Genomic DNA, 20,116 nt, shown 5'->3' with positions numbered 1-20,116 from the left:
TTCCTTCCCAATTTGTATCCATTTGATTTCCTTTTGCTGTCTAATTGCTCCTGGACAGGACTTCCAGTACTATGTTGAATAGGTAGGTGGAGAGTGGGCAGCCTTGTCTAGTCCCTGATGTTAGTGGTATAGCTTCACGTTTCTCACTGTTAAGTTTGATATTGGCTATGGAATTGCTTTATATTGCTTTTATTATGTTTAAATATGAGCCTTGGATTCTTGTTCTTTCCAAGTCTTTTAACATGAAGGGGTGTTGAATTTTGACAAATGCTTAATCAACATCTAGTGAGATGACCATGTGGTTTTTTTCTTTGAGTTTTTTAATATGATGGATTACGTTGATGGATTTCCATATATTAAACCATATCATCCCAGAGATTGAGCCTACTTGATCATAGTGAATGATTGTTTCAATGTGTTTTTGAATTCTGTTTGCAAGGATTTTGTTGAGTATTTTTTCATCAATGTTCATAAATAATATTGATCTGAACTTCTCTTTCTTTTTTGTATTACATAAGGCAGATATTAGTTTAATATAATAATAGTAACTACAGTTTGTTATATGTGTACATATACACTCATATACAGCAAACAAACATATACTGTAAGAACAGGATATGCAAGTCTGTGGTACAGATACAAGGAATATCATAAAGAGCAATGGAGATGTGTGATCCCATCAAAGAAATTTCAAAACATTCAGCAGAACAGGAGAAATCTAGAATAGATGGATTGAAGAAGTAACAGGACATGTTTTGAGTGGAAAAATGTGCTGACCAAGATTTTTCATGGAGTTTCTAGTAAAACACCATGGCAAAAACAAAAAGAAGCAAACAAATATAAAACACAATAACAACAACAAATAAAAACTAAAAACCTACTAGGATCAGAAAAATAGTTTGAATAAGTCACCTTCATTAATTGGGCTATTGAACAATAATGATTTAATAACTAAAAGTAATTAAATAATTAAAAATAAAATGTTTCTCTGAGGAGATAGTTCAGTGATTGAGTATACTTATGGCAAAATCATAATAAAACAACTGACATTATCACCTGGAGTTGCATAAGTGCTGCAATACCACCTCTAGTGGTAAAAGACAAGAAAATCATAAGGATTTCCTGGCTTCCAGGCTAACCCAGAAAAAGCAAACATGGAAAAGATTCTTTCTCAAACAAAGAGGCAGAGTATGATAGAATAGGTTACCTGATAGCCCTTTTGGACTTACACACACACACACACACACACACACACACACACACTCCACCTATTTGCATGCACACACATGGATAGAAATAAATGAATATATTTACATGTCATGTAGGGAAAGAAAATAACTCACTTGGATAAGTTAATGTCTTCCTACCAAGCATAAAGTCCTAGGTTTGTTCCTAATAATTGCATAAGCCGAGCAAGTAACAGGGAACTTTAATTATAGCAATTATAAGGCAAAGAAAGTAAGATCAAGAATACAAGCTTATCCTTCCCTACAGACAGTTTGAGGTCTGAGTTGATTACATAGCACCATGTCTTTGAAGGTTTTTATTTAAAATTAAAATTAAAAAAAATTTTATCTCAAACAAAAGCATGATTTAAAGATCATAGTGGTTGTGTTTTAATGTTTTCTGCAAGTTATATTGAAGTGAATAAAACATATCACAATAAGATAGGCAACTTGATAAATGGGTATATTAATAAACTGATCATATTTTTAATAAACTACATATAAGAAAGTGATAAAATGAACAGAATCTAACTATTAAGCATAATGAGTTGATTAAATGAGATTTTCAAAACTTTCTTTTTATTAAAACTTTTGCAAAATTACAATTGTTTTTTAGTGAGCACATTGCATTTTTATTAGAAGAAGATAAATAACAAGATAATTATAACACTTGCTAAATGTCATGTGATTTGTTTTTGAAAACATCATAGCCACTGGAGAGCTTATTTTCCTAATACAATTCTTAATATGTGATGGTCATGTATGCTAAAGTTGAAATCTCTCCTGAGGGCACATCTGCCCCTCAAGGCCTCATGGGGAATTGCAGTTGAGGAGGTGTGAGTCAGAAGGGTCCTTCTAAATCCTGAAAGAGAATGAAACTGAGACAAGTAGAGTGTTATCCTTCCCTAAGAGCCACCCCCCTTCAGTCTCTTCTGCTCTTTCCCCAGGTGTGGTTAGCCACCTTGGTTGTGTTGTGACTCTAAACATTGGCAGTCACTAAGTGTCCTGGAGCTTTTGTTTGGCATCTTGTGGACTTCCACACAGGCCATGGTAATGTTTGTTGTCCACTCCAGGGTTGTGTGATTCTATTATCACAGAGAGTAGTGAGACCTGCCAGATTTAAATTGCACAAGTTCTGAGAGCCATAGTCCATACTCAAATCTCTTCCTCAGCCGACATTTTAATTTCTTCTTGTCTCTCGCCAGAGTTGAAGATTGTCACTTTTTAAAAAACCATGTATTATGATATCCAAGTTGAAATATTGAGCATAATGTAAATAAATAAATTCTAAAGTGCTGGAATTTGAGAATGGGTTCTTCTTGGAACTCCCAAGGTGAGAAGAGGCTAGGAAGTCTTGACTCTGTTGAAAATTTTCCTTAGTGCTTCCTTCACTTCCTTGTTCCTCAAACTATAGATGAGGGGATTCAACATGGGAATTACTGTTGTGTAGAACACAGACACAACTCTATCCTTTTCTGAGGCCTGACCAGAGTTATCTCTCAGGTACATAAAAATGAGAGTCCCAAAGAAGAGTGACACTGCAGTGAGATGGGAAGCACATGTTGAGAAGGTCTTGGCCCGGCCTCCTGCTGAAGGGATCCTCAGAATGGCCACAATGATGAACAGGTAGGAAACTAAAATCACCACCATGCAAGCAGGGATGACGAAAATGGCGAAAACAAAAATCACCAATTCTTGAATATAGCTCTCACCACAGGTCATCTTTAACAGAGGAGGAAGGTCACAGAAAATGAAGTCGATTTCATTGTTTCCACAAAAAGATAGGGTAAATGCTGAGGCTGTCCTTACCAAAGCACTGAGGAAGCCAGCAATGTAAGCCCCAGCCACAAAACTTAGAAGGGCTTTCTGTGTCATGATGGTGACATAAAGCAAAGGTTGGCACACAGCCACATAACGGTCATAGGCCATGAGTGCCAAGAGGTAGCAATCAATGGATCCAAAAAAAGTAAACAGGAAAAACTGAGTGACACAGCGCCCATAGGATAAAGCTGCCCCATGTTCCAGCAGCACAGCCATTGTCTGAGGAACAGTGACAGAGGAGTAGCAGATGTCCATAAAAGAGAGGTGGCTTAAAAGGAAGTACATTGGGGTATGGAGCTTGTTATCCATGCGGATCAAAACAATCATGCCTGAGTTTCCCAGCAAAGTAAAGAGATAGATAAATAAAAACAGATGGAAAAGAGGGAGCCCCCATTCTGGGTGCTCAGTGAATGCTATGAGGAGGAACTCCGTCACCAAAGTGAAGTTCACCTTGGCCATAAAGCCAGTGGTACTTAAGAGAGCATCAGAAAAAGGCCAGGATGGCGAACATAGGATACCCTTGCAAGAACAGTGTATATTTTTGAACATATGGAAATATTACAGGTACTAGAGAGAGGATTTCCTAAGTGATGCATTCTAATTCCTGTCTTCAAGAGAGTTCTGTAGTAGTCATCCTAGGATTTTGAGAAAAAAGAATGGATATTGAGAAAAAATAAAACACGTGTGAATTCATGAAGAACAAGAGAGTGTGTAGTCCCAGTTGAAATGCAAAGTAGCCGTACAAGTCCTGTGATTCAACCTAAGCTTATACAGCTGGTATGTGGTCACTTTTCTAAGATGCATTTGAACATCTAAGAACCCGCTAACTCCTCTTCCTTACCCCTGAGTCAGATTAACTTTTTGCCAATTAGTGCTAATTATTTGAATTCAGGTATCAATTGACATAATGATATTTATAAAAGTTTAATTTTATTATGGTTTACCCCTTTGACCAAAATCTATCCATGGAAAGCTGTTAACAGTAGGCTATTACTTAGCATCTTCAATATGTTGGGACTAACTATCTTAATATCCCTACTTCTTTTCTTATGTACCCATTTACTTACCAGTCCTAACACACATAGTGACAATTCATTCTCCCACGATTTCCCCAAATATACTAAACTATTGGCACCTTTGATAAGTCCTCCATTCTCTGATGGCTCTGTGCTTCAGGCTGAACATCACTTCTCCCTAGAAGATCTTATGCTTTCCTGTCTCCAAGTTCCTCCCCACTGCTTACATTACCAACATATGGCTATTTGTACCACAGGTTTTACAAGAAGGATATCTTCATTATTCCTTCTCCAGACAGTAAATGTTCCCTGTGAGTTAAGCACTCAGTATGGGCTTAATATGATTTATAAAACAAAGTTATCCAATAAGATATGAAGCATCTTACATAAAGAGAACAATATTATAATTGTATTTCAGTTTCAAAATCACAAAACACACTAAACATAAGAAATTAATTGAACGCACCTAAAAATATCAGTGCTTTTCATAAATTCTTTCTAGGTTTCAGACTTCTATTTCTTATCTTAAAATGTTCAACTTAACAGAAAGAAATCGTTTGGTTTTATAAAAATATATTTTTACAAAAGCAATATTGATAATGATAAAAAACATTGATAGACTGTATTCTGCATGACATGTATTCATTTCATCCTCAAATCCACTTTGTAAATAAATTTTCTTCTTCCTATGGATGAGGCAGCTGTGACCACATTTAAGGCTAAAGACAGAACAGCTAAAAAATAGTCTAATTGTCATTGAGAACAAAGCTGTACACATCATAGATAATGCTTACCTTGATAATGATTCCACAAGATTTCTTCATTTCTTTCAGTAGCTACTGTTTAACTCAAATGGTAATGCAGGCTTAGAGGATTTGAAGCCAGAGAATAAATTGTCATTTGGCTGAAACACAGGGAAGCATGGCAGACAAGGTGCTGAACAAAATGAAAACCTAAATTTTTGGTGGTTGGGCCAGCGCTGAATGAAAGTGCTGGGAAGAATGATAAAGAAATTTGGTTCAGGTTATTTGGTTTGATACTTACTGGTCAAGAGAAACAGGCCAGTTTGATCAAATTTGGCTTTACCAACTGATATTCTTTTTCTCTTTATTCATTGCCTTTTCTCAGTCTAAATAAGGTCAATTTGCTCCATTGACAGGATGGAGAATTATCTTTAGGGCATACAGGGGCAACACTGCCTTAAGCAGCAGGGGTTTGCTGACTTCTTTTGACCTCCCCACACTATTAGTTACCTGAGAACATCTTAGGTCCTCAATGTCCTTTCCTTTCATTCAAATTCACACACACACACACACACACACACACACAGAGAGAGAGAGAGAGAGAGAGAGAGAGAGAGAGAGAGAGAGAGAGAGAGAGAGAGAGAGTCACTCTTCCCTTGACAGTCTTTCTGCAATAACTCCTGAGATCCCTCTAGTCATCTGCCCTACCAAAGACTCTCTTTTTTTTGTTTCCAGAAGCTACTAAATCTGGCCAGAACATATTCTTCATCTTGAGTGTAGATCAGTTGGATGAAAAAGTTGGATAACAGCCTTTTCTTATATGCTTCTAAGTCTAACACAAACACTTTTAAGAGAAGGCATTAATTTGTGGCTACAAAACACTGAGATCCCCATAGAGTGATTAAAATGGTCTCTGAGGAGAGATATTTATTTCCTGGGGGCCTCTTAACAAGGCACCTGGTCTCTGTCACAAAGTACAAAAGATGACTGTTCCCCCATCTCCAAATCTCAAAGCCTTACTATTCATCTCATACTCTACAAACAAAATTATACAAGCAATTATGAAAGGGCACAGGATCATGAGTAATATGGGTCATATGCCTTCATTACCCATTAAACCCTGCTCCTAAAATGAGATCAATTATTGTGGCCTCATTTCTATACTCTTTGATATCTATGTATGTATGTATATATGTATGTATGTATGTATGTATGTATGTATATATATATATATATATATATATATATATATATATATAATTTTTGACGTATTTTTTTTTAATTTTTATGCTTTAACCGTTTTGTACACTCCAAACTCTATTTCCCTCCCAGTTGAACCACTGAGTGTTCCATATACCATACATATATCCTTTCTCTCTTCCCACCCCTGTCTCTAGTCTTCAAGAGGATGTCCTCATCCCACTCCCACCCACCCCACAAGACATTTACATTTTGTGGGGACCCAAGTCCCTTGAGGGTTAGGTTCATCTTCTGTGACTGAGTACAGACCCAACTGTCCTTTGATGTATATGTGTTGGGGCCTCATATACGCTAGGGTATGCTACCTGGTTGATGGCGCAGTGTCTGAGAGATCTCAGGAGTTCAGGTTACTTGATATTGCTCGTCTTCTTACGGGGTTGCTCTCCTCCTTAGCTTCTTTCATCTTTTCCCTAAGTCATTCAGAAGAGTCTCTATCTTCTATCTGTTAGTTGGTTGTAAATATCTGCATCTGACTCTTTCAGCTGCTTTCTGGTCTTTTTAGAGGGTAGTCATGATAGGCCCCTGTTTGTAAGCACACCACAGCATCAGTAATAGTGTCAGGTCTTGGGTCCTCCCACTGAGTCAGAATGAAATTCGCCCTGTCACTGGACCTCCTTTTATTCAGGCTCTTCTCCATTTTTGTTCCAGCAGTATTTTCAGACATGAACCATATGGGTCAGAGTTTTTGACTGTAGAATGGCAACCTAATCCCTCTACTTGAAGCCCTGTCTTTTTACTGGAAGTATACTCTACCATTTCCCTCTCCCCCACTGTAGGACATTTCATCTAAGGTCTTTCTCTTTGAGTCCTGAGTATCTCTCACCTCCCAGGTCTCTGGTACATTATAGAGGGTCCCCCTACCTCCTATCTCTGAAGGTTGCCTGTTTCAGGGGATTCAGTCCTGTACACACACACACACACACACACTTGATTGAGTTCCTCTCTTCCTTTCCCACCCAGGTTCCTCTAACCTTTACCCTTTCCTGTAAATTTTTATATTTTATAAAAATTTATAAAATTATATTATTTTTCTACCCTCCAAGTTATATTTTTCTACCCTCCAAGTGGGACTGATGCATCCTCACTTAGATCATTCAGCCTCTTAGTCTTTTTGAGTTCTGTGAATTGTATCCTGGGAATTCTGTATTTTTTGGCTAATATCCACTTATTAGGTGAATACATACCAATTATTGCCTGGAATTTTCATACATAAATATAACAGTTTCAGCAAATTAAGTCTTTATTTTATCCCTGCTAATGTTCTCCCTGTGTTCCCCATCATATTTGCCTCCCTGGTTTTGTTTAGATTTGCCTGTATGTGTAGGATCGTCTACTAAAGATTGAGTAGCTTTCAGGGCCCACAACTAAAAACAAAACAGAACAACTTTTTTTTCTCCCTACCTTAGCATCCATCAATTGCCAATATCTCCTTAACTAGGAGTGGAATTCCATGCACCACTCTAAATCTATGCTGGGATACAGACTAGTTTGTTACTGTGCTGGTCTTCTATACATGTAGTTGCAACCACTGTAAGTGACACATATTAGAATTTTGTAAGTGATGAGAATATAGACTTTAGTCATTGCCAGTTTTAAAAGTTCAGTTTGAAGGTTTACTTTATTCAAATTTCTCTCTTGAAAATTAAACAAACTGACCTTTGTGGCTAGGCAGATTGTTCAGTAATTATGAGAACTTCTTGTTCTTATAGAGACTAGGGTTCAATTTTCAACATCCATACAGCAGCTCACAATAATCTACAACTTCAGTTCCAGGGAATCTAGCACTGTCTTCTAGCCTCTGTGGAAACTGCATTAGCATGTTATCTATATATGTGTGAATACAAAACACTCTTTATATAACAATAAATCAGAATCTAAAATAACTAAAGCTTCATTTCTCTTGGTTTAATGTATTCTAGAAGCAATTATACTTGGATCAAATACTAAGAAGATCATTTTGTTTTAGATATTTTAATAAGCATACATTTATTATACAAAATTATTCAACTATAAGTAGAGTTGACTTATACTTACAAGGTAGAAATTGGGAGGGGAGAAGTGGGGTAACTAATTCCCACTACCCCCAAGACAGAACACCTTAGACCAATATTTTGTACATTTGCTTTTTATTTAAAATCCCCCATGAAATGAATGGTTTTAAGCTCCTTATCACAGTATAGCATACAGAAAACAACCACTTTAAAAACTGGTGTTGTATTTTTGGTTTTATTGAATTAAAGAGACCCCATTACTACAGAAACACATATAAAGGAAAAAAATTGGAGCTAACTTATAGTTTCAGAAGTTTAGTATGTTATCATTATGGTCTTTTATGTTTCTACCAGGATGTAACATAAATCCCCACTTTGATTTTCTAATCCCAGATTCCTTTAGTTTACATTACTCCAAAAAATTATATATATATATATGGCTTCCCAAACCAATGTCCTACTCCTGGTACCAACTTCTGCCATTCTGTCTTAGTTTGGGTATCACTGCTATAAATAAACACAATGACCACAGTAGCTTCTATACAAGATTTAATACATATTAATTATATACATATAATTAACAGCATTTAAAGTTTCAGAGGTTTAGTCAATTATTTTTTATGGAGAAAATCATGGCAGCATGCAGGTAGAGATGGTTCTGGAAAACATGAGAGCTCTACACTTTGATCAAAGGACAGCAGAAATAGAATGTATGCCACACATGGCATAGCTTGATCATTAGAGAGCTTACATCCCACAGTGACACATGTCTTCCAACAAGACAATACCTCCTGCAACAAAGCCATACCTCCTAATAGAGACCCTCCCTATCCACTGAACACTCAAATGCATCAGTCTATGGAAGCCATATCTATTCAAACCATCACAATTGGCAAGTCTATATACCTGATATTATGCAAGGGAATGTGCGCCAACATAAAGGCAGACATTATCAAATTATGTTTGTAAGCTTCACTATTTTGCTAAAAATCAGTACTAATTCCACACCATAGTCATTTGCCTCCTAGTTTTCCCTTTACTAAAAGTAGAATGAGAAGCATTAGATGGTATCTCAGAAATACATTGCTTTTCACTAGAATATTAAAGCTATGCTCCTCTATCTCCATCACCACTAGACTCCTTTCAGAGCCAGCCAATTACAGGAAAGGGGGCTTCTGAAAATTTAGAACTAACATTTCCCATCCTGCTCTTGGAATAAAATTCACAAGTCCCTAGGTAAACTTGCAAGTCTCTGTGCCTGACCTCCTGAATTCACGGCTTGCATTTTACACTAAGATTCCTTCACACTTGTTCTACATCAGAGCATTCAATTTCACAGAATTTTTCATTAGCAACCATCCCAGTCTCTCAATGGGAGAAGATGCACCTAATCCTTGAGAGACATGAGACCCCAAGGAAATGGAATGCATGGTAGGATGGGAGGGGAAACATCCACTTAGAGGCAAGGGGAATAGGAATAGAATAAGAAACTGGGGAGAGGAACCAGCAGTGAGGAGGGGAGGCAAAGACTGGAATGTAAATAAATAAATAAGTTTTTTAAAAGTCAGAGAAAATATCTTTATTTTTAATCATGTAATCATGTAAGTTGTATGTGAGAGAGATGATGGAGGAGAGAGACAGTCTACACGAAAGCCAGAAGATTTCCATAAATCCAGAGCTATATGTAACATCTTAGATGTATGTTGGGAACTGAATTCGAGTGACCTTCACAATTAGGATACCATCTCAACCACTAAGCCTTCTCTACATCCTTAATAAAAGTGCATTTGTGTCAGGAAATAATACAAAACATTTGTTGCTCAAAATCATACAGCTAATACAGTTCTGGAAGCCAAACTTACATTTTCTGCTTTAATATACCAGTGCAATTCTGAGAGCAAAGGAGACAAAGTAAAGGCACAGTGGATAGAAATTTCTGGACTGATGATCCTCAAGTCTTACTATCGTGAGAAGCCTTAATTCTCTTGAAAGCTTTCTTCAGAGCCTCCTTAACTTCCTTGTTCCTCAGGCTATAGATCATTGGGTTCAGCATAGGGATCACCACCGTATAAAATACAGACACAATCTTGTCTTCCCAGAGGGATTTACCCATGTTACCTTTCAAGTACATGAATATGAGTGTTCCAAAAAAAAGAGCCACAGCAATCATGTGAGATGCACAAGTAGAGAAGGTCTTGGCTTTGGCGCCTGCTGTACGAATCTTCAGAATAGCCCAGATAATGAATAGATAAGATACAAGTATCACTGAAACACTAGTGGTGATGACCAAAAAAGCCAAAAGAAAGATCACCTGTTCCCGTAACTTGGTCTCGCTGCAGGCAAGCTTCAGCAGAGGTGGGAGGTCACAAAAAAAGAAATCCACCTGGTTAGATTTACAGAAGGATATGGAAAAAGTACATCCAGTCCGGACTACAGTATTTACCATTGCACCAGAGTATGCTGCAGCAACCAGCCCCAGGCGCATCTGTGGTGTCATGGCCATGGCATATAGGAGGGGGTTGCATACAGCCACATAGCGGTCATAGGCCATCACTGCCAAAAGGAAACACTCAGTACTAGCATACAAGGTAAAAAAGAAGAATTGGGTAGCACAGCGCTCATAACTGATGACCATCTTATTATTCCCCAAGGTCTCCAGTAGCTGAGGTACAATAACAGATGAGTAGCAAATGTCAAGGAAGGACAGATGGCTGAGAAAGAAGTACATGGGAGTGTGGAGCCGTGGGTCACTCTGAATTAGCATGATCATGCCCAGGTTTCCAACAATGGTGATAAGATAAAAGGCCACAAACATGAAGAAGAGAATCAACTGTATCTCTGCATGAAGCTGGAACCCCATCAGAATAAATTCTGTAAACCTGGTGCCATTGTCTGCCATAAAACCAAAGTCACCTGGAGAAATAAAATAAAAGTAATAAGATTTTTCTTGATATTAGCATAACTACAAACAACTTGGTTTTCAGTAATAAGCCTCATTTGCAAAACACTTTTCAACTTTTACAAACTTGGTTTCACTTGAGTTAAAAATCCTGTTATTCCCACTATTGAGTAAAGAATGACAAGAGATAAAGTTACTGAGACACATTACAAGGTCTCTTAAATAGGAAATGGGCAAATTCAGATACAGTGCTAAGTTTCTCAAGGACTTTCAAACTCCTGCAGGTCTACTACTGGGGCTGTATATTCACTTCATGTGAAGCCAGAAAAAGGTTTCACAGAAGCAATAATGGAATTTTATATATATATATATATATATATATATATATATATATATATATATATATGTATGCGTGTTTATGTGTCTCTGTGTTTGTGTGTGTGTGGATGTATGTGTATGTGTGTGTGTGTGTGTATGTGTGTATAATCTTTATAGACTTTGAAAAAGTCCATTAATGTTTCTGGACCTTGTGCTTCTCCTTGTTTGCTAAGATTTCAACTCCAAGTCAAAATAATAAATAGAAATACTAAATAGAAACACCAAATAATAGGAGGTGATAACTTTGGCATCTTTCATCACCAAATGTAACCTTCTATACTGACAATAGTTTACAACTTGAGTTGTTGAACAACAAAAGAAGAATGAAAAGCCCAAAAAACTCACATTACTGTTGAGAAAATTGATTTCTTTCTCAAATTGACATTAAGATCCTATTTGCAGAAGATAACACCTACATAAACCATTGAACACAAAGAAGTCTAGCTAGTGCCTTTTTAGAAGCTTAACTCCAACTGAACAGTGTTCATGATACAGAAAACAACTCTGCATGGTACCAGAGGAGAATGTAAGCACCAACTAGCTACAAAGCCTTTGATCTACAATAGTGACTTGCCTATAATAGACATTGTTGCAATAGAGATTCAAAAGTACTGCAAGTTTTCAACCAACCACTACATGATTGGATTTAAGACCCACTCCATGAAAAATATTTCATACCTGACCCTTCTCAAGTGGTCAAATACATGAAATCAGACAAGCAATGCATGCCAAGGAAACCAAATACTACTCTTCTACTAAAGCAATGTAACAATAAAATGACCCCTGACTACTACAGATCACAGCACAAAGATCAGTGTCTTGCTCAGCCAACATCACATAAACTTCCTTCTGCAGTAGATAGGAACAAATACAGAGACTGAACAGTATACAGAGATTGGGACATCTTGTAAGATTCAAAAATACACAGTAAGTATCCATCAAAATATTCCCTTCAGAGATCTGGGACTTCTGGAGAATAGGAGGAAGAAAGATTTATAGAATCAGTGGGTATGGAAGACAAAAAGAAAAGAAGGCCTTTTAGATACAAGTGGACTGTCGCACATGTGAACTCAAGCAAATAATGGCAGCGTGCACAGGTTTAAGCCAGATGGTCCCAACACCAAGAAGGGAAATAGTTACAACTGTCTGTCCCTAACTTAAAACCTACATTCAATACAGAATCCATTATATATATATAATATATATAAACATGTATATATAAACAACCAACTAAGAAAACAAACGAAATTCCCTCTAAAAATATCCCGTTGGGTTTATAAAACAATCCTGCAAGCTAGATCAATATCAATGATGGAGATGCAGGGATCAGGTAATTCCAGCACTAGTATACAAAACCCATTAAGAGACTGAGGTGACATAATAAATTATAATTCTAACAAAGATGAGGTTCTCTCTGAACAGCAGAACATACCTGGCTCTGTGCCTTTGTATACTTAACATTTGGGGCACTAAAACACTGGAATGTGGACAGTTAAATTTCACTCAGCATAAGTGAAATAAGAAAGATAGGTTTAAATAAATAATAAGGTAAAACTTTGATGATTAGCAAAATAATTACTTAATTATTCAATAATGGTCAGTGTCTGGTGGTTCATGCCCAATTCTGGAATATCTGCTAATATGAATGTTTTATTTCTTTCTTGTATTCTTAGGGCATAATCTTATGTTTACCTTCTCTTAAACCAAGAACTTGCTCTGTTCTCAGGAGTTTATGAAGGTCCAGAGAGGTGCCTCAGCAGTTATAAAAGCATGCACTGCTCTAACAAAAGACCCAAGTTCAGTGCCCAGCAAAATAAACAAGTAGCTCAAAGCTTCATGAAAGTTTACCTTGAGATTTCTATCAATTTCTTATATTCTTTGAGAAACTTGTGCAAATACACACACACACACACACACACACACACACACACACTATATATATATATATATATATATATATATATATATATATATATATATATATATATATATATATATATATATATATATATATATATATATATGTTTACATTTTACAAAGTCTGTATAAGCAAGGGGGAAATAATTTGTATTCTTGGAGCTTCATTGTCAGCCATCTATGTTCCTGAATTCATCAGGTCCTCAGCACCAGGAACATCCAGCTTAGCTCTTTCCCCTCCAACCATTGAACAAACCATAGAAGAAAATTACCATAAATCTAACCTTATAAAGATGATAAATAACTTTAAAAATTAATGTCATTTAAGGAAATACAGGTAAATACAATTAAACAGGTGAAAGAAATGAATGAAACTGTTCAAGGCATAAAAACAAAAATAAAAACAATAAAGAAGATCTGGATCTGCCCGCCTGGATCTGGATCTGCCCACCCAGAAAAGCTTTGCTGGAAGACTTGACATCACCTAGATCAGCAGGTAACCTGGGGTACAGACACAGTGCTTGGAGGCATTGCCCGGGACTGTGTCAAAAGAATCATGATCTACCTGGGAAAGGCAGTTCTGGAATATCAGCTTCATGGGTGCTTTTATACTTGAACCAGACAAGAACCTGACATGAAGGAACAGGGAGGGCACGCTATGAATTCTCAGTGAGAAGAGTGCTGTATTTGCTCAAAAGGGGTCAATTTGGGCCTAGAGAAAGAGCCAGATCCCCAATATTACTATTCAGGACTAGTGGAAAAAGAGCCAAGCCCAGAGAGCAGCCTCACAAGAGCTCCCCGACCAGAGCTCCCCCACCAGAACCCACAAAGACAACTGAGAACCTGCCACCAGAACTCACTGCTCTTCCACAAAAAGCTGAACACTCAGAAGCAATTTTTTTCGTGAGCCCACAGGTACTCAGATCCACAGGAGAGACAGGTGCTAGTCACTGACAACAAGACCACATATAACCACAGACAAGAAGATGGCAAGAAGAAAGTGAAAGAAATTAAGCAGTGGAAACCAAGACAACCTGGCAACATCAAAACGCAGCTCTCCCACCACAGCAAAAAAAAAAAAAAAAAAAGGATTGCTAAACACTCCAGAAAAAGAAGACTCAGACCTGAAATCATACCTCAAGATGATGATGGAGATCTTCGAGAAGAGTGGGAATAACTCCCTTAAACAAGTACCAGGTGACAACCATAAACAGAGAATCTTTATATAGAGGAAACACAAAATTCACTCAAAGAACTCAAAGTACTACAGTAAAATACAAGCAAAGAGATGAAAGAATTGAAAATAGAAAGAGAAACAATAAAAAACACAAAAGAAGACAACCCTGGAGATGGAAAACCTCTAAAAAAAATCAGCAGTCACAGATGCAATCATCTCCAACAGACTACAAAAGATGGAAGAGAGAATCTCAGAGACCTATGAAATCATAGACAAAACATTCAGAGAAGATAAAAAAACCAAAAAGCACCTAACCCAAAATGTCCAGGAGATCCAGGAAACAATGCAAAGACCAAACCTAAGGATAATAGGAATAGAAGAGGGCAAGGAATATCAACTAAGAGGCACAGTAAATATCTTCAACAAAATCATAGAAGAAAACTTACCTACCCTTAAGAATGAAATGACCATGAGCATAAAAGAAGCATACAGAAAACCAAATAGAGCGGACCACAAAAGAAATTGCTCCTGACACATAATAGTCAAAATGCCAAGTATCCAAAAAAAAAAAAAAAAAGAATACTAAAAGTAGTAAGGGAAAACAGTCATATAACATATAAAGGCAGACCAATCAGAATTACACCTGACTTTCCAACAGAAACTAAAAAAGCTAAACAATCCTGGGCAGATATCATGGAGACCCTAAGAGAACACAAATGTCAGCGGAGGCTACTATACCCAGCAAAACTCTCAATTATTATAAATGGAGAGACCAAGATATTCCAGGACAAAACAAAATTTGCACAATATCTGACCACAGATCCAGCCCTACAAAGAATAACAAATGGAAAACCCAACATAAATAGGAAAATTATAACCTAGAAAAATCAAGAAAATAACTAAGCAAAAACCAAAAAAAGAAAGACACACAGACATAATTCTACCTCTAAAAGCAAAAATAGCAGGAAACAGCAACCACTGTTCCTTAATATATGTTAACATAAATGGACTCAATTCCCCAATAAAGAAACATAGACTATCAGACTGGATACATACACAGAATCTAGTATTTTGTTACATGCAGGAAAGTCATCTCAAAGAGAAAGACAGACACTATCTCAGAGTAAAAGGCTAGGAAAAATCTTTCCAAACAAATGGCCCTGAGAAACAAGATGGAGTAGCCGTTTTAATATTGAATAAAGTAGATTTCAAACAAAAGTTATCAAGAAAAGATAAGGAAGAAAACTTTTTACTCATTACAGGGAAAATTTATCAGGAGGAATTCTCATTCCTTAACATATATGCTCAAAATACAAGAGCACCCATATTAATAAAAGAAATTCTACTAAAGCACAAAACATACATTGTACCACACACAATAATAATGGGAGACCTTAGCACCTCACTCTCATCAACAGACAGATCATGTAAGCATAAACTGAACTAGGACACAGTGAAACTAGCAGAGGTTATGAACCAAATGGAATTAATAGTCATCTACAGAACATTTCACCCTAAAACAAAAGAATACACCTTCTTCTCAGCACCTCATTGCACTTCTCCAAAACTGACCATATACTCAGTCACAAAACAAGCCTCAATAGATATAAGAAGACTCCCATGCACCCTATCAGATCAACATGGACTAAGGCTCGTTTTTAAGAAAAACAAAAACAAAAACAAAAAAAGAGAGAGAGAGAAAAAACATACACATGGAAACTAAACAATGTGCTAATCAACAATAGCGTGGTCAAAGAAGGAATAAAGAAAGAAATCAAGGATTTTCTAGAATTTAATGAAAATTAAAGCACAATATACCAAAAGTATGAGATGCAATGAAAGCAGTACTAAGAGGAAAACTTGTAACTCTGAGTGCCTCCAAAAGGCAACTGGAGAGAGCAGACAGTTGCAACTTGACAGCACAGTTGAAAGTTCTAGAACAAAAAGAAGATACAACTAATAGGACTAGATGGCAAAAAATAATCAAACTCAAAGCAAAAATTAACCAAATAGAAACAAAAAAAAACCATTCAAAGAATCAACAGAACCCAGAGAGAGAGAGAATAAGTATATCTATAATATCATATTATATATATATATATATATATATATATATATATATATATATATATCCCTAATATAATACATATATTAGGGTAATGTGCTGTTTATATTGGTTTCAGATGGACATACTTATAATGTATTTAAAAATTATTACCTCTGTTCAAAGACTTGACTGTGTTCATCTATCTTTCGATCTTTACTGACATCTAGTGGTGATACTGTAGGATTTCCCCTTGTGTGAAAACAATAAAACACAGTAGAACTAGTAAAACTGTTTTGTCTCTCTAGGGCTGACAGTCTAGTCCAAGACATATTTGTAAAAGCATTTATGAAAAGTATAAGATTATTATAGGAAGCTTATGATAGAAAATATCAATGGTGGAGAACATTATGCACTAAAATTGAAGTAGAGATAATTACTATTGTTATGTGCGGTGTATATATGTATGCTGTGTGCATGAGTGTGGATCAGAGGTTATGGGGGTGAGAGGATGACTTCTGAAATTGAGCTCTGTCCTTTCAGTTTGAAGTTTGAGCTGAGATTGCCAAGTTTCACGGGAAGTTCTTTTACCTACTGCACTATTTCATTAACTCTATATTATACATTTGTATATGGAGTAGTGAAATATGAAATAATGGTTTCTACATGTGTGCTATTTTTATTCAATATAAACTATTAATAAACTCATATCTAAAAAGTATTAAGTACTGAGAAAAAGATATCCATATAATATTATGCCAAAATGCCTTTAAAAATCTGTACATGTACCTCTCTTTTTAAAAATAAAGTTGGAAGAGAAAAAAGCAATAAAGAAAACACAAATTGAGAGAATCCTGGAAATCAAAAACCTAGAGAAAAGAAGAAGATATGTAAGCATCCTCAAGTGAAAATAAAAAAGAACTGTAAGAGAATCTTAGGAATACAAAACATAATAGAATAAGAATATGATACTTCAGTGAAAGCAACACAACAACTCTCTATACAGTGATTACTGAATCAGGGAAAAATCCTGAAAGAAATTGAAGAGTTTCTAGAATTCAATGAAAATGAAGGCACAACACATTCAAATGTATGGGGGACAATGGAGACCAGTTAAGAGGAAAGTTCATAGCACTAAGGGCCTCTGTGAAGAAATGGAAGACATCTCATACTAATACCAACATATCTGGAAGCTCTAAAACAAGAAGCAAACCTACACGAACTGAGTAAATGTCAGGAAATAATCATAAAATTGAAACAAAGAGAACAATACAAGGAGCCAACAAAACCAGAAGCTGTTTCTTTGAGAAAATTCAGTAAGACAGATAAAATCCTCAGCTAAACTAAAAGGCAGAGATGGCATCCAAATTAACAAAATCAGAAACTAAAATGAAGACATAACAACAGACACTGAGGAAATTCAAATGGTTGTTAGTTATTACTTCAAAATTTGTACTCCACAAAATGAAAAATCTAGATGAAATAGATGTTTTAGATAGACCCCACTTTCCAATGTTAAAAAAAGGATCAGTTAAAAATATTTAAATAGTCCTAAAACCTTTATGGATGTATAAGTAGTTATTAAAAAATTTTCAAACCAGGATAATTTCAGCTGCAGATTGTTTTAGCCCAGAATTCTAACAGACTTTTAGAGAAAGAACTTATACTAACATCTCTCAAACAATTCAACAAGTAGAAACATAAGAATTGTTGCTAAACTCAATCTATGAAGCCACATTCACAGTGTAACCTAAATCACACAAAGACTCAACAAAAATGTGAATTTCAGACCAATTATCCTTATGAATATCACTGAAAATATACTCAATAAAATACTCTTAAACTGATTCTGAGAACACAAGAAAATATCTTTTAATTTGATAAAATATGCTTCATTTAAGTGATGTGGGATAGGTCCGATATATGAAAATCCATAAACATAATCAGAAATGTGAACAAGCTAAAAGAAAAATACTTACATGATCATGCCCGTACATACTGAAAGCTCTTTTTAGAAGATCCAAAATCCCTTCATGTTAAAGGTCTTGGAGAGATCAGGGGTACAAGATGGATATGTAAAAATAATAAACTCAAAAAGCAGCAAACCAATAGCCAACAGCAAATTAAATGGAGAAAACCTTAAAGTAATTCCACTGAAATCAAAGACAAGGCAAGGTTTCTCAAACTGTTTTATGTCTATTCAACTTGTGTTTGAAGTTCTAGCTAGACAAATAAAAGAGATCAAGGGGATACAAATTGGAAAGAAAGAAATCAAGGTATTGTTATTCATTGATGATATCTTATCAATAAATAACCCAACTCAGAGCAAAGAGAGTGCTTGGCAGTGATTGTGGAAAAGGTTTATTTCCAGCCCACAGTAAGGACCTGACTTCTGTCAGAAAGAATCAGGATCTGCCCAGAAAGGCTGAGCTTGAGACTAGATGCACAAGCTTTCTCCACCTGGACCAGGAAAGAACCTCTTTCACAGGCCTGGTGAGGTTATTTCATGAGTAGCCAGAGCACAAAGAGTACTTGGCGTACTTTTGGAAAAGGTTTTTTCCCGACCCACAGTTAAGCCCAGGCCTTTGTCAGAGGGAACCAGGGTATTCCCTGGAAAGACAGTGCTCAAAAATCAGCTCCACAGGCACTTTTACACCTGGACCAGAAGTGAACCTAACACATAGGCACAGGGAGGGCACATTGGAAGTTCTCAGAGAGCAGAGAGTGCTGTGGTCTCTGAAAATGGGTCTTTTTTTTGGCCTAGAAAAAGAGCCAGGTCACCACCAGTAGTACTCAGGACCTGTAGGCATAAGGCTGAGGTCCCAGAACAGCCTCATAAAAACTTCCACACCACTGCCACAAGAACTCACTGCTCGCCCACAAAAAGCCAAACACTCAGAAGCAATTTTCTTTCTGAGTCAACAGGCCCTCAGATCCACAGGAGAGACAGGCAGCACCATTCACTGACAATAAGAAATATAATCACAGATAACAAGATGGAAAGAGGAACGCAAAAGAACTTAAGCAATGGAAACCAAGAAAACCTGTCAACAAAAGAATCCAGCCCTCCCACCACAGCATGTAGTGGATTGCCAAACATTCCAGAAAAACAATACTCAGACTTGAAATAATACTTCATGATGATGAAGGAGATCTTGGAGAAGCCTGTGAATAACTCCCTTAAAAAAATTAAAGGAGAACAAACATAAACAAATAAGAAGCTCTTCAAGAGGAAACACAAAAATTACTCAAAACTACAGAAAAACACAACCAAGCAGGTGAAAGAATTGGAAAAAGAAAATAGAAACAATAAAGAAAATACAAAAAGAGACAACCCTGGAGATAAAAACCCTAAAAAAGAAATCAGAAGTCACAGATGCAAGCATCAACAACAGACTACAAGAAATGGAAGAGAGAATCTCAAGGGCCAACAACAACATTGAAAACATAGAAAAAAAAGTCAGAAAAGATGCAAAAACCAAAAAGCTCCACTCTCAAAATGTCCAGGAGATCTAGGACACAATGAGAAGACCAAATATAAGAATAATAGGAATAGAAGAGGGCAAAGACTATCAACTAAAAGGCACAATAAATATCTTTAAAATATTGTAGAAAAAAACTTTCCTACCCTTAAGAATGAGAT

General features: G+C 36.3%; 2 protein-coding genes across 2 annotated transcripts; both read right to left on the bottom strand.

Annotated features, from left to right (window-relative positions):
• Positions 1-2,570: 2,570 nt before the first annotated feature.
• Positions 2,571-3,506, bottom strand: OR9Q1 (olfactory receptor family 9 subfamily Q member 1; the record flags this gene model as incomplete). The annotated part of the gene is made up of 1 exon (XM_080911932.1): positions 2,571-3,506. One exon carries the CDS (start codon positions 3,504-3,506, stop codon positions 2,571-2,573), a length of 936 nt encoding a protein of 311 aa, XP_080768058.1.
• A 6,502-nt stretch (positions 3,507-10,008) lies between these two features.
• Positions 10,009-10,956, bottom strand: LOC308416828 (olfactory receptor 9I1-like; the record flags this gene model as incomplete). Its single annotated transcript, XM_080911922.1, has 1 exon — positions 10,009-10,956. One exon carries the CDS (start codon positions 10,954-10,956, stop codon positions 10,009-10,011), a length of 948 nt encoding a protein of 315 aa, XP_080768048.1.
• Positions 10,957-20,116: the final 9,160 nt, after the last annotated feature.

The sequence above is a fragment of the Micromys minutus genome (genome assembly GCF_963924665.1).
Source record: "Micromys minutus genome assembly, chromosome: 2".
NCBI lineage: Eukaryota > Metazoa > Chordata > Mammalia > Rodentia > Muridae > Micromys > Micromys minutus.
The sequence above is the reverse complement of the archived record's forward strand: the minus strand, read 5'-3'. Positions and strand labels throughout refer to the sequence as shown.